The sequence below is a fragment of the Hemicordylus capensis genome, chromosome 13, assembly GCF_027244095.1.
Source record: "Hemicordylus capensis ecotype Gifberg chromosome 13, rHemCap1.1.pri, whole genome shotgun sequence".
Classification (NCBI taxonomy): domain Eukaryota; kingdom Metazoa; phylum Chordata; class Lepidosauria; order Squamata; family Cordylidae; genus Hemicordylus; species Hemicordylus capensis.
In genome coordinates, this window is record NC_069669.1 from 19,196,322 (window position 1) to 19,211,674 (window position 15,353).

At 50.9% G+C, this 15,353-nt stretch overlaps 1 protein-coding gene across 3 annotated transcripts; it reads right to left on the minus strand.

The window, feature by feature from the left end:
• Positions 1-1,745: 1,745 nt before the first annotated feature.
• Positions 1,746-15,037, minus strand: DHRS7B (dehydrogenase/reductase 7B). 3 transcript variants are annotated; one of them, XM_053277149.1, is made up of 7 exons: positions 14,888-15,037; positions 7,197-7,375; positions 6,620-6,735; positions 5,549-5,759; positions 4,209-4,301; positions 3,445-3,597; positions 1,746-2,294 (listed from the first exon to the last, which is right to left on the minus strand). In XM_053277149.1, exons 2-7 carry the CDS (start codon positions 7,345-7,347, stop codon positions 2,089-2,091), a joined length of 930 nt encoding a protein of 309 aa, XP_053133124.1. In that variant the 5' UTR covers positions 7,348-7,375; positions 14,888-15,037; the 3' UTR covers positions 1,746-2,088. The 3 variants fall into 3 exon arrangements, with proteins under 3 accessions (XP_053133124.1, XP_053133122.1, XP_053133123.1); XM_053277147.1 differs by having other exon boundaries at positions 14,819-14,910; XM_053277148.1 differs by lacking the exon at positions 3,445-3,597 and having other exon boundaries at positions 14,819-14,910.
• Between the last annotated feature and the right edge of the window lie 316 nt (positions 15,038-15,353).

The following is a 15,353-nucleotide window of genomic DNA, read 5'->3' on the forward strand; positions in this document are numbered from 1 at the left end:
TGGTGGTGTTCCAACCCTCGTACTGCACTAGTTCGAACCTTCGCAAGCACTTATTTCCACCAATATCCAGTTTTACATAAGAAGCTGCCAGCTATGGAGTCAGACCATTAGTCTGTCCAGCTCAGTATTGTCTTCACAGACTGGCAGCGGCTTCTCCGAGGTTGCAGGCAGGAGTCTCTCTCAGCCCTATCTTGGAGATGCTGCCAGGGAGGGAACTTGGAACTTTCTGCTCTTCCCAGAGCGGCCCCATCCTCTAAGGAGAATGTCTTGCAATGCTCATGTCTCCCATCCAAATTCAAACCAGGGCAGACCCTGCTTAGCAAAGGGGCCATTCATGCTTGCTCCCACAAGACCAGCTCTCCTCCTCTGCTCTGTAGCTATACAGATGACCACTTTTACTCATCTGCACCTGATATATGAATGGTAAACGCCTTACCACGTGGTAGATAACCAACATGGTCATAGGCAGGAGCACCCGTGCTGGGCTAGTTTGGCCGTCTCAGTGGGTTTTTGGGCCGCTCATACGAGACAGATCAGCTGCAGGATGCTGGAGTTCTGCCCTGGAATCAGATGAGACAACAGTGAGCACAGTAGAAGTCGTTCCTGTTCTAATTCTGGCTCTTTTAATAGTAATTAGTGATCAGGTCTAGTTGCGAAGGAATTTGTTTCCCCCTTCAACACGGTAGCTCTCTCGAAAAGTCAGCTTCCTGACTCTGTGTGCGTCTGAGGGGTTGGCTGTCGCTCTGTCCCTTCCACTTTTCCTCCCTGCTCTGATTGTGCTGGCAGAAGGAAACTCTGACCGACTCTGAGCTTAATGGTGGGAGTAGACACAGGCTGCTCTTGGAGGTGCTGGAAACCGGCGGGGTTTGGGTGATGAGTTAAAGGGTCCCTTCAACTTTTATAGAACTGTGTCTGGTTTGGCGAATGCAGGTAGGGACAAATTCTTCCTCACACAACACTAGAACTAGGAGGCATCCCATGCAACTGATTTCCATATTTAGGACCGACAAAAGGAAGTGCTTTTTCACACAGTGCATCACAAATCTAAGGAATTCTCTGCCATGGGACGTGGGGGTGTCAGCAGCTTGGTTGGCTTTAAAAGGGGCTTACTACTACTACTACTACAATATTTATATACCGCTCATCAGCCAAAGTTCTCAAAGCGGTTTATATAGAAAAATAAATAATACACAAAGAAGATGGTTCCCTGTCCTCAAAGGGCTCACAAGCTGTAAAGAAACATAAGGGCACATACCAGCAACAGCCACTGGAGGAGGGATGCTGTTCTGGGGTTGGAGAGGATCAGTTGCTCTGGCTGAATCTGAATCTGGCTTTGACAGATTCATGGTGGACAGGTCTATCAATGGCTACTAAGAGGCAGGATGCCACCATATACCGGCAGGAGGTGTGTGTGTGTGTGGGGGGGCTACCTCCGGCTCCTGGTTGTGTGGCTTCCCAGAGGGATCTGCTGGGCCACTGTGTGAGACAGAGTGCTGGACTAAGTAGACCTGAGACCTGCTCCAGCCAAGCTGTTCATGTTCTTAGCTAAAAGTTAATACAGGTCAATCCAAGCTGCTCCTTCAGCAACCGAGCTGCTCACATCCAAGCATAAGGCTGCAGCCTGGAACTGCTGAAGGACTCTTCAGCAGGCAGGTCTCGGGGATAAGAGGTAACTGGTGCGTCTGAGCCTCCTCCCTTCTCCCCCTTCCCTGCTGCTATTTAAGCCCAGGTGATAAGGACACGTCTAAGCAAATGCAGTTTTATTAGAACTGTCTTTTGGACCAGCCCCACTCAATGGATGGAAAATGTAAAAGAGCAGCTACTGTTCACTTCAGCGTGCAGAAGAACTTCTCTGTGGACGGTGACCGCAGCAAACTTCTGGAGGGTGCCAGCCACCTTCCCCTCTCCTGGTGCCCTTCAAGGTTCTGCAGCCGTCGGGTGGGACGGGATTCGTCTCTTGGTGCAAAGCGATGACGCGACTTCAGGACGTTTACACGGATGCTTCCCACAGGCGTTCAGTGCCAAAAGCATGGGGGGCCTTGGAGGGCCAGCGGTGACCGGGCAGGGTCACTGCAAGCCCAGGCAGAGCTAAGAGTCCTTGGCTTTCTTTTCTTTCCGCGCTCTAGCGGCCATAGCTGTGAAGAAGAGCCGGGGGCAGAGGGTCCGCAGGTACACCGCCAGAGCAGGCAGGAAGCCGGCAATCAGGACCTCCTTTTTCTTCTCCCCCACTGCGTGGAGAACCGCCTGAGCCACCTCCGCAGCTGCCGCGCCTTCCCTGGTCGTCTTGTCCATCACTGCAGGGAACAAGAGGGAAATGTTTCACAGGCAGCTAGAGATGTGCACAGAACCGGGCGGGGGTGGTTTGAAGGCAGCAGGGGTGTGCGCACGCGTCTTTAAGGGCAGGGGAGTCCCTCCCTCCACTTTCCCCCCACCAGCGCTCCATTTTTTTAACCGCAGGTGCGTCTGATACTTCTGGCAAAGGGGCGGCAAGGAGGTACACTGCCACCTTGATGGACTTAAAAAACTGCCCGCGGGGGGAAAGCAGAGGGAGGAGTAAGTGCACCCACCCCCGCCTTCAAACTGGCAGAACTGCCTGCCATTCGAACCGGTTCCCTACGTGCAGCTGCAGTTACTTCTACAAGCAATTCCCCACCCACCCACTCACTAGGTCCTGGGGCTGGAAGATCAGAAAGCCAAGCCTAAGTTGCCAGCATAAGGCCACAGATGTGGGCTAGGAAGAAGCCAGAAGATTGAGTATTATGCAGTCAGGAACAAGGTTGACACAACTCTTTGAATCTAGAGCCTTCTTCAGATGTTCCAAAATCACCCCAGGCAGCAGGGCAAAGGGAGAGGAAGTCCCACCCCCTGCCACGTCAGTCACCCACACGCCCCACTGCTCACGCTTATGCTCGGCTTATCTGAATGTGATGGTGGGTACTTCCATGACTGCTTCAGACAAGCCGCGCTGTGAGCATGAGTGGTGGGAGCAGGACTCCCTCCTCCGCCCTGCTGTACACAGCTACAGCAGGGTGATTTCATGACTTCTGGATGAGGCTTCAGTAAAATGTGGGTTGCCAACAGGGGTGTGATGGTGCGAACCCACACCAAGGCAAGACTCTCAGATTCATCTCAGGACACACACTGACATGGGTCATCTTGGCATGGGTTCATACAATCACACAAAGGTCGGTTACCGACTTTAAAACCAGATTTGAACAACTGTGTGAGCCAGGCCCGAGACTGGAGAAGCAGGAGTTCAGGTTGCGGGAGCAACGTGGATGCCATAAGCTGTTCCTTCCGCTGTCAGTCTTCTCTCCCCCCAGCTCCCCTATAAGGACGCCACCCAGAGCCACTTCAGTTCCCCAACTGGTCGTTCTTCAGAGGCAACGCTCGCTGCTCCACTCCCATGCTCAGCAGACCCACATGAACCACGCCCGCCCTCACCTCCATACTGGGTCCCATCTGCGGTGATCGCGTTAAGCGACAGGTTGGTCTGAATGTAGCCGGGGCTCACCACCGTCACCTCCACGTTGTATTGCTCCACTTCTGCTCTCAGGCAGTCAAAGAAGGCCTGGGTGGCATGCTTGGAGGCTGCATCTGGGAGGAGGCACAGGGCACAGGCCCGGTCAGCTGCCGGGCTGCCGTTTCCCAATCAACCTGCATAACATCTGGCCGATGGCAGGTAACTGTGCAAGTAGCTACTGGCCAGGACAGGTGCATGCAAACCTTGGGGGTAACTACCTTCCATCTTGCTGTATTTGCAAGCGAGATTGGGCCAACCCATTCTATTTTCCTGCACACTGACAGGTCGAGAGCCAAGAGGAAGTAGAAGCTCCCAGTAGAAACATAAGAAGTGGCCTTCTACTGAGTCAGACCCTTGGTCCATCTAGCTCAGTATTGTCTACCCAGACTGGCAGCGGCTTCTCCAAGGTTGCAGGCAGGAGTCTCTCTTAGTCCTACCTGGAGATGCTGCTGCCAGGCACTGGATCGGGGAATGCAGATGCTCTTCCACTGAGCTGTGGCCCCCACCCCCTAAGAGGAATAGCTGACAGTGCTCACATGTAGTCATCCGTCCAAATGCAAACCAGGGCAGACCCTGCTTAGCAAAGGGGACCACTCATGCTTGCTCCCGCAAGACCAGCATACTTCCTCATGTTCAGCTCACAGTTATGACGACCTCCTCTTAAACCTCATGTAGAAGTACTTACAGGCAGAGCGGAAAGGGATGCCAATTTTGCCTTGAACACTGCTGATGGCCACGATGTGACCTTGTCTTCTCTTGATCATCGAAGGCAGAATTGCTAGCAAAGCGAGAGGAGGAGGAGAGAAAGGGAGTGAGAGTTCTGTCTACAGTACTGTCAACTCCTGCCTGTCTGCTTCCAGCGGCATCCTAGACTAGATGGGCTTCCTTGGGCCTGATCCAGCAGGGCTGTTCTTCTGTTCTTAAGCCTCCATTTCCCAGATGCCTCTTTTAGATGCCCACCAGACTCTGCCAGTCTTCCACAGCCCTGAGACACAGCCCAGGCAGCGGAGACCAAGGACTTTCAACGGGTCTCCTGTGCTGAAGTTCACTAATTTGGTTCCACCAGCATAACTGGCCCAGTGTGAGGAGCAGCAAAGTTACAACTGGGCTTCCTACACTTGGAGGAAATTTAAATACTTCTACTACTACTATGAATATTTATATACCGTTTTCCAACACAGTTCCTAAAGCGGTTTTCATAGAGAATGAATTGAACTGAATGAATGAATTGAATGAAGATGGCTGCCTGTCCCAAATGGACTCACACTCCAAAAAGAAACATGATAGACACCAGCCACAGCCACAGCCACTGGAGGGATGCTGTGTTGGGGATGGATAGGGCCAGTTGCTCTCCCCCTGCTCAATACAAGAGAATCACTGCTTTAAAAAGGTGCCTCTCTGCTCAGGGGTAAATAACAAGCCGAGGCCATGTGGAGCAGTGAAGCAGCCTGTCTTTTTGGCCATAAACACAATCCAGTTGTAGTAGGCGTGCCATGGGCTGTCCTGGAGACCCCACGGGGGCCTGCCTGATAAGGCGAGGCTTGACAAATCCCAGGCGCTAGGGAGCCATGGCACCTAGAAGTTCAACTGTGGTGACCAGACCAGGATTTTCAGAGGCAGAGTTATTGGATCAGATCGGGTCCCAGGTAGCCTGTTTCTATTCTAAGTAGGTTACTTTGAAAGGGGATAAAGAGAAGCCCCTCCATTTCCCTTCCCCTCCCACAGTGTCTGTTGCCAAGTCTGGTAATTTTGCCAGGTGTCTATTGGCTGGCTTCCAGATTTGGGGGCTGGCTCCTAGATCCAAAGGAAACTTCTCAAGGCCCCTGATAAGATCACAGTGTGCCATGCTGAACACCCCTGCTGTAAACCTTCTGCCCAGAGACTTTGTTCCTTCGGTGTTCTGCGTAGCATTGGGCATGGCATGCAGGTGATAAATATCATGTGGCAGCGTCATAGCTGGGTGGGGTGTGCGTGGGCATCACTGGTTTGGTTTGTTTGGTTTTTTAAAAAGACATTACATTTTACCTTTTGTCAATGCAATCGGGCCAAAGTAGTTGGTTTCCATCACTTTCCTGTCCACCTCAACCACAGTGTCCAAAATGGTGCCCCGGTAACTGATCCCAGCATTGTTGATCAGGATGTCCACGTGATCCACACATTTCAAGATCTCCCCAGCAGCATTAACTACTGCTTTGATGTCTGAGAGGTCAAAGATCACAGTGTGATGTTTATGGGGCTGTTAAGAAGAAGACGGCAATCAATTGTATTTAAACCGGTTTCACTGGTGTCTCTCCTATACAAAGAGAGCATCTAGGCCTAGCCCAGAAGTAATATTCTCAGTCTTTTACATGCTTTAATTTCATCCACAGCCACTGTAAAAAGCTATTATTTCTGCAAGACAATTCTAGTTTCCTTTCCAGCAGTTTGAGGAAGCTGTTGCGATGAGAACGATTTTAAATCTTCATTTATTTGATGTGGTTCAGAAACCGAGAATAAGCCATGGGTTCGTGTGATCTCTTTCCCCACCCCCTGCACAATTCTTCCTCCCGCTACTTTTTTCAGAGCAAACTGTGGTGCAGCGTTACATCTGCACCAATATTGCAAATGACCATGGTTAGCTTCAACTAGTGGTTAAACCATGGTTAGCTCCAACCAGCAAACTGGCTTCCACCACCATGGTTAGCTCAAAAAAGGGAGATGGAAATTCATATGTGAGATCTTTGGGGATTTGGTGGGGTGGAAGGAGAAGCATGCTAGCAAAGATCAGAAATGCTCTCTCTCTACCGGGTCATGTTGTTGGCATTCACCAGTCTCATGTGGGCAACTGGGATATCTGAGTTTTGAATATTCACCAAATTTCTCTAGGATTGACACTCACCAGATTTCAGACATTCACTTTATGCAAATAATCCTCTAAGTCCAGTACTATCTTCTTCAATAGCTAGAGTCTCTTCAGGTTTCTTCCAGAATCTGCTTCTGGAGACTTTTTAAAACCCGAGATTGAGCCTGAGACCTTTTGCCTGAAAAGCAACTCCCCCACCCCTGAGCCCGGGTCCCTCCTTTTCATCTCCAACTCTTCTGCTCTCCCATCCTTACGTTCTTTGGGTGACCAGCAGCCGCTGAGAGCTCCCGCAGAAGGTCTTGCAGTCTTTCTCCATTCCTACCACACAGCACCAGTTTTGACCCAGCAGCATGGAAGGCTTTGGCACATTCTGGGCAGGTGAGAGAGAGAGGGAAGAAAAAACAGGTCGGGGAGGAAAGAGAGAGAGTGCATCACATAAAGAGAAACCATGCTTCTTTGGGTGGCGCTGTGGCCAGGGCTTTAAGCGGGGAACCTGTGTGTGTTCCAGGGACACAGAGCATTCCAGGGATAATTCATTACATATAATCACACAACTTCCAGGAAGTCTGTTTCCCCGAGAGCATGGGCTCCCGGTATCACCTGGACCTGCCGGATGATAAAGAAAGGGGGATAACACAGAGAAAGCTGCCAGTGTAACAAGGCTATTACCGGTTTTCAATCCCTGGGGAGGATGGAAAACATTTGTCCCCTGTGGTGGCACTGATGGCCAAAATGATGGCCTGGCTCAAGCACTCGGGGTGGGGCGTGTGTGTGTGCGCCTGACTTCTTGAGGAAGCCCAGCGGGGAGCACAGCTCTCCTCCTCCACCTACCTTTCCCCAGTCCAGAAGTAGCTCCAGTGATCACCACCACGGCATCCTTGAGGTAGGCCTTCCCTCGCATTCGCTGCAGCAGCCGGAAGAGGCCAAAGACCCCCAGGCTGCCAGAAAGCAGGAAGAGGAGAGTGGTGGAAGCGAGATCCATCAGCTTCCCTCTGGGGCTGCGGCTCCTCCTAGAGTCACGGGAAACAAGCCGTTATAAGCACTGGAGAGAGGCAGAGAGGCAACAGAATCTACTCACATGCAGCGGCCTCCCGGGACCTCTCTTGCAACATGCAAACGGGGGACGAGGAATCATGTCTGTTGGGTGCAGTGGGCATGTTGCCTTCTGACTGATCTCTTCTGCACTGGACTAGCCCTTGTGGACTAGGAGAGCTGGTCTTGTGGTAGTGAGCATGAACTACCTGAGCTAAGCAGGGTCTGGTTTGCATTTGGATGGGTGGCTGCATGTGAGCACTGCCAGCTGCAAGATATTCCCCTTAGGGAGGTGGGGCCATTGCTCAGTGGCAGAGCGTCTGTTTGCGTGCAGAAGGTCCCAGGTTCACTCCCTGGTGGCATCTCCAGGTCGGGCTGGGAGAGACTCTTGCCTGAAACCTTAGAGAGCTGCTGCCAGTCAGTGTGGACAGCTCTGCGCTAGATGGAACCAATGTGCTGACTCAGTAGACAGCAGCCTCCTATGTTCCTATGTACTTCAGCAGGACCATACATTTTGTGTGTGTGGAACAGAGTGCCACCTTCAGAACACCAGCCACTGAAAAGAACAGAATAGCTGCATGTTAGGAAGCATCACAGCAACCTGCGTGCAAGAGGCACTTGCAAACAACACAACCAGATGGTCTCACAGGGGCGAACTACACATCATGTGCAAAAGCCGGAGTACAACAGAACTCCAGCACCATGGTGTGTGGGCTTGCTTTTCTTAGAACCAAATGAAAACAAGGTTGAGGGATGGGGTGGGGGGTAGAAGGGGTGCTTAACCCAGACCCTGACTGCACTGCTCCCTCTAAGGGGTGCGCACTTACAAGTTTTTGGATGTCCACTAAGTTCATTTTAGATCCCGCTCAGGTTGAATCAGGAAGGCCCCATTGTGAATGCAGGTGTGCGCACACACTGCCTTGATACTGCCGCCCCGAACAAAACTCATTCCGCCCAGAGATGGAAAAAATTAGAGGGACCACTGCCTGTCTATTTCCCTTTTATCTAGGGGCCAGCTCGAAAAATTGGGAGCCAGACAACAGACACTTGACAAAATGACCAGACTCCGTGAGACATTGGCGAAAGGGAGGGTAAGTGGGCTTCTCTTTACCCCCTTCACCAGCAACTCAATCAGAACAGAAACAAGACTGCCTGGGACAAATCCAGATTGTCTTCAAAAATCCTGCCTCTGGATGGCCTAGTCTAGGTGCCACCATGGTCAGATTTCGAGGGGACGGGGCTGTAGCTCAGTGGCAGAGCGTCTGCTTTGCATGCCGAAGGCCCCAGGATCAATCTCTGGCAGCATCTCCAGGTAGGGCTGGGAGAGACTCCCTGCCCGGAAGCTTGGAGAAGCCGCTGCCAGTCAGCATAGACGACACTGAGCTAGATGGACCAAGGGTCTGACTCGGTATAAAGCCGCTTCCTAGGTGCCATGGCTCCCTGGTGCCTGGGATTTGGCAAACCCTGGCTTAACCTTTTCCCTGTGTGTCATTTCCCTGCTTCCAAGCATCAACCCAAACAGCAGATGGAGGCAAATGTGCATTTTAAACCTGCAGAGGTGGCATCTGGACAGAGATATGCCAGGCTCTGAAAGCGTTGGCCCCTCCCCCTGCCACGTATCCCTTAAATCCCACCCCTCACGAAGCTGCTTTGCTTTTCAAAAGTAATGTCTCCCCATCAGCAGAGCTCTCCTTCCTACCTTTGCATGAAGCGTGCAGTCAGCCCCTGAGAGAGCAAAAATCCAGAGCAACAGCATTAGCCAAGCTAGCATGCGCCTGAAAGTGGGGGTGAAACTTTCCTAGGATGAAGTCACTTCTACCAGGAGTTCTCAAATTTGGGTCCCCAGATGTCGCTGGACTCCAGCTCCCATCATCCCCAGCCACAATGGCCAAAGGCATGATGGGAGTTGAAGTCCAACACCTGGGGACCCAAGCTTGAGAACGCCCACATTGCACTCCTCACTGGCTTAGGCTCACTCCATGCTGTGTCTATTTTAGAGAATTTTCGATAGTACACGCAGTGTTTTTTTTAAAAAATGGATCTAGCCCGCATCTCAACGTCTCACCTCGGTATCAATGATGCATACAGTAGATGCCTGCATCCCACAAAGATGACACCAAATCCAATCAAAGCAAAAAGGTAGCAGCTAAAAAGCAAAACCGGCGGGGGGGGTGGGGGCGGGAGGAGAGGCAGGCCACCTTGCGGAAGGCGGTGCCCAGGGAGCAAACGTCTCTGGATCCCACGGTCGGAGAAAATACCTGAGCGCACCCTGGATCTCGCGATGCTGGAGGGAGGTTTGCCCCAATACGCAAGGCGCCGGGGAAAGGAATTCCATTTCCACCGCTTTGGAGATTATATTCGCATTCTTGTCAAAGGCAAGGTTTGAACTAGGGACTCCCATGGTTAGAGGCCAGTCACTCAATCCTCAACTAGCTGTCCTCGTCTGCCCCTGAAAAAGCTAGGAGGGTTATTTTCAGCTGCTTAAGGAGCAGCTTCTGTTTATTTGATCCAAATCTGTGTCAAGGAGACTGATGCTCTGAATTAGGACCCTGGCCAGGCAGGACAGAGCCGAGCCAGATCTGGTTTCCGGGAGTGCACTATGATCGCCAGAGTTGCTTTAGAACAGGGCCCTACTGCAGCTGTTAGACTACAACTCCCATCATCCCTGACTATTGGCCACCGTGGCTGGGAATGATGGGAGTGCTTGTCCAACAACAGCTGGTGGGCCGAAGTTGTGCAGACTTCTGCTGAATAGAGTTCCAGTGCTCTTTCTCTCTCAGTTAGCAATAGGAGAACTTCAGTGCAGAGAAGTAACATGCATATAGGAAAGCAGAAGAAATGGGGCAAACAAGTGGCACTCCCCAACCCCATTCCTAGCAGCAACTGGCATGGATGGTCTTGCAGCTGAAAAGCCACTGAGGCAATGCTAAAGGCGCCATGTTACAGTTAACACAGAACACCTTAGCAGAAGAAATGCCAATCATGATGTGCACCTGCAAAGAAAAACACAACCACCCTGTGACATTTGTTCTCTTAGCTCTAGTTGTCCTTTAAGGCCTTTCAGTTGTGAAGTTTAAAGCTGTTCTTGTTTCAAAGGAGAATGCAAGACCCTTATTGCTCAGAATGCTCATTTGCATTACAAAGGCCCCCTGTTCTGCACGGCCAACCATCAGAGATGGACCTAAATATACCGAGAGAGTCAAAGGCAATTTTAAGCCTCGTGGAAATAGTTGCACGTCAGAGTTGGTTTTCAGAGTGCTGGAAGGGGCCATTATGAAAAGAAACCTAACCTCTTGCCTTCTTCTGCTGGTATAAAAATAGCACCAGGCCTTGTCTGGTCACCCCCTGCGGGGGGAAGAACATACAAGACCCTACCTTTTCACAAAGAGCTCTCTGGATGGCAGCACGGTGTCCGTCTAAAATTTGACAGAGGGCAGCTGATAGACTGAAACAGGGAAACGGCCGCCTGCCAAGAGGACGCTTGTAGTCCAATCCTGGCACCAGCAACCAAGGACGGCCTCCAAGAACAAGACTCAGAAAGACTCGGTTACATTTCAGACCCCAGGGGTTATTTAAGCTTGGAGAGGAGAAACTGGAAAGATTTCCGCCCCAACCTGGCGCTATACAGGATTGTCAGGCCGTGACACATTTCCTTGGGATCTAGAAGTCAGCTCAAAAATTAGGAGCCAGGCAATAGATGTTTAAGAACACACTGTGGAGGGGAAGGGCTTCTTGAGCTTCTTTTTATCCCCGTTACAAATAACTTGCTTCGAACAGAACCAGGGCTTCCTGGGACCAAGAAAGATTTGGTTAAGACAGTCTGTCAAATTTATTTCAGTCTACTGGCCATAAAACAAGATGTGATTAAATAACTCTGCCTCTGAACATCCTTGTTTAGGCCCCACAATTAAATTTCTAGGCCCCATGGTTCCCTGGTGCCTGGGATTTGTCAAGCCCTGGTTGTGGAACTGAAGTGATGCCAGGTATGAATATTAAACCACCTTATACCCTGCTAACTGAGCAATGAGGCATCTTTTAAAAGTGGCAATTGTCTTTACTCAGCAGGGCGAGAGCAACTGGCCCTATCCATCCCCAGCACAGCATCCCTCCCGTGGCTGTTGCTGGTGTCTATCTTATGTTTCTTTTTGAGATTGTGAGCCCTTTGGGGACATGGAGCCATTTTTAATTATATCTGTGTAAACTGCTTTGGGAACTTTGGTCGAAAAGTGGCACATCAATATTCGTCGTATTTGTATACCAAATCTGCTACTAGTGCACCTAGCCCCAGTGCTATCTACTCTGACTGGCACTGGCTCTCTCGGGTTTCCAGAGAAGGTCATTCCCAGCCTTGCTACTGGAAATCCTTTAATGGGAGTTTAATGGCTCTACCATCAAGCTATGGCCCTCCGGTGGAACACAGCTTTGCCATTAACTTGGCACAAACTACTAGGCCATGAACCATTTTCCTAGACTGCATCTATGTTAGTCACATATGACTGAAATGTGCACGCACACGCGCATGCTTTCCCAAAGATTGTCTCGTCTGGCTGTAGAGTCAATTCTCTAAGGGTGCCATCCAGCTCCGCTGAGGTCAGTGGCCAAATTCCCATTAATTTTAACGGAGCTGGGCAGCTCTTACTTGATGCCTTGGAACTGTTTAACCCAACCAGCCCAAACCTTGGGGCTGCGGATTTGGACAACAGCTCCCATCATCCCCAGCCAGAATGCCATTTGGTTGCTGTGGCTCAGGATAATGGGTGCTGTAGTCCAACGATATTTGAAGACCCAAGATTGGAATGCCCTGCCATAGAGCCATAGCCAAAGAAGAGCTACACCTCCGTAGAGTTGGCCCAAGCTTCCCTAAGTCCTTGCAGAGTTGCTTCTGCCTCAGGTTCTTTTCTCGAAACCTCTGGAGCTGCACCTGTGCTGTGGAAGCCCTCTGTTCATCCTATGAACATAAGGACAGCCCAGCTGGATCAGGCCCAAGGCCTACCTAGTCCAGCATCCGGTTTCACACACTGGCCCACCAGGTGCCTCAGAGGGGTGAGGGCATGCCCCCTCTCCTGCTGTTGCTCCCCTGCGACTGGTATTTAGCGGCATCTTGCTTCTGAGGCTGGAGGGGGCTCATAGTCACCAGACCGGCCTACAGCCATCTTGCACACTGGGAGCGCAAAATGCTTAGTGGCGGCAGTGGATGACTGATGGAACCCTCCATGCGCTGGATTTACAGCATCCCTGAAACCAGCGGGCATTTCCTTTCATCCCAAGCACCTGCACAACTGCTCCAGAACTCTTCTGCCTCAACAAGTTACAAAACAAGAGTTAAGTTGCCGAGCGGATTACTCAGGATGTCGTCACCTCGTAACAAGCACCTACTCGTTCAATCACCAGAACAGGCTGCATTTGTGACTCAACAAGCCTTTCCAAACGAGCTCATTCTTAACCTTGCTACTTGGGAAAGGATTTCTTTTCAACTTGGCACGTTTCTAATTCCCATTCTAAGGAGCAGCATTTTAAAACCATGCAAGACAAAAGACACGGACCCCACCCCCAAGAAACGAACAGAATATCTTGCTACAAATTGTAACTTGCACCACACAACTGTCTAACAGAAGCAAGAGGTTGATGCAGAATGTTGGGCCGCATTTACCTGAATCCAAGACTAGGTTCTTTCCAAGTTTTTGGAATTGGAAACTGGGAGGGTCATCTTTCAGGCGTGCTCAGCTGAGGCTCTCCAGCTGTTTCTGAACTACAGCTCCCACAATCCCCAGCCACAGTGGCCAATAGCCTGGGATTATGGGAGTTATAGGCCAACATCTGCAGGAGGGCCAAAGTTGAGCCACCCTGGTTCAGAGTCCTTTTACTTCCAGGTCAATACAGTACTTTAAGATCTATGCACTCTAACCTGGGGCTCAGCTTCATTGAACCAAGGGGGACTTACTTCCAAGTAAGGCTCAGGCTACAAAAAGGCAATCCTAAAAACGCTTCCACAACAGGAAGTTACGACCATTTGAACTCCACAGGATTGACCTCCAAAAAATGTGTTTGGTATCAGGCTGCCTATGAGCTCCCTATTTCAAGCTTGTGGTTACCAACTTTTTTTTTTTTAAACTAGAACAAGAGGCAGGTGCAAAATGGTGCCAGGTGGGGTGGACCTACACTCGGCCCACTAACTCCCACTCATAGGAAGCTGCCATATACTGAGTCAGACCCTTGGTCCATCTAGCTCAATATCGTCTGCGTCTACCCAGACTGGCAGCGAGTTCTCCAAGGTTGTAGGCAGGAATCTTTTCCAGCCCTACCTTGGAGATGCTGCCAGGGAGATGCCCGTTTCCCCACTCCCCTGCGCTGGCTCACCCAGCTTTCTTGGTTTCAGCAACCTAATTGCGGAGGACTACAATCCGAAACCTTTGCCAAACTTCTACAAGTGGATTCTGATCTACCTTCTGCTCACCCTTGGTCTACAATGACTAGCAGAAGCCCCGAAAAGGTTAGATAAGAGATTGCCTTTATTATGGTCTTAGATCAGATCAATCATAACATAGCAGTACAGTCAATCAAATCAAACATATAATCATAAAAGAAAAGAAAAATGGGATTCTAAAATGCTACAGTAGAATGCTAATACTAACAACTATGAAGCTACTTGTAAAAGACTTTCCAACACCAGTAGAATCAAGGAGGAGCTATCAAGGCACTTCAAGCTCTTATGGCTGAAAAACAGAATTTGGCTACTTGGTGTGCGGTGTTTCCTCTAAGCTCTCCAAGGCTTCAGCCAGTAACACCAGACTGACTTCTGCAAGGCCCAGTACAACACCCCAACCCAGGCTGGTTGTGGCTTGCTGCGTGGAGAACAAGAGGCGAATCCTGAGTCTGCAGGGCTAACCCCTGATAACAGGGCAAGAAGGTACCTTTTTAAACATGGTGATTCTCTTTATTGAGCAGGGGGAAAGCAACTGGCCTTATCCACCCCCCAGCACAGCATCCCTCCAGTGGCTGTTGCTGGTATCTGCCTTAGGTTTCTTTTTAGATTGTGAGCCCTTCCGGGACAGGGAGCCATCTTATTTGTTTGTTCTTTCTCTATGCAAACCACTTTGGAAACTCTTGTTGAAAAGGAGTATATAAATATTTTTGTTGTTGTATGCAGAGAGCATGTTGGATGGATCCCTAGGAGCGGTGTTCTCTGCTTTTTATCTCTCCTTTCCTCCCTCTCTCCCTCCCAGGAGTCCAAGCGAGCGTACAGACAGAGCCCACCCCCTTCTGGTGCCTTCACAACAGCCCCGCGAGGTAGGGCAGGCTGACAGATGGCAAGTGCCCCACGGCTGAGCCCAGTCCCCCAGCCCCTACCCAGCAGCAGCAGGCGCCACCGCCCTTCCCATCCCTCCGGCGTCCCCGCTGCTGCTTCGAGCAGGCACTTTTACCTAACCAGCCTCGGCACGATCTCCCCGCCGGGACCCATCCTACCCCTTCCGCATTTTTCGAATCGTTACCTGGCAACCACGGCCACTGGGCCCACCGCTCCGGAAGTGGACTCTCTTTCCCCCGCCCCAATCAGCCGGCCTGGCCCAATCAACACTCGCCTTTCTTTCTCAGGCGGGAGGAGGAGCACCGGGAAGAAAGCGGCCAATAGGGAGCTCTGCGTGGGGACACCCAAAAGCGACGGACTAAAGCAGGGAGGGTCCTTTGTGTTTAGCGTTCTCCCGGAAACCTGCGTTCCGCGTGTAGCGTTCCGCTCGACAGCAGGAAAAGCCCATAGCCAGAAAAGGGACTTTGTGAGGAGGGAAAGGAACAGATTCAGGGCCGCTGTGCACTTTGAAACCTGATCTGGCTTCCCCTAATTGAGTGGGATTGCCACTCAGCATTACAGAACTGAAATAAGGACATTACAGAACCGGAAAATGTGCAGAGGAGGGCAACCAAGATGATCAGGGGCCTGGAGCACCTTCCTTATGAGGC

Excerpts from the sequence above, each read along its gene's own strand:
- DHRS7B (XM_053277147.1), bottom strand. The coding sequence starts at position 14,856 with ATGGGTCCCGGCGGGGAGATCGTGCCGAGGCTGGTTAG. Across the intron at positions 6,736-7,196 it reads TACTTCTGGACTGGGGAAAG|AATGTGCCAAAGCCTTCCAT; the intron begins GTAGGTGGAGGA and ends TCACCTGCCCAG. Across the intron at positions 2,295-3,444 it reads AGATGGGACCCAGTATGGAG|TGATGGACAAGACGACCAGG; the intron begins GTGAGGGCGGGC and ends TGTTCCCTGCAG.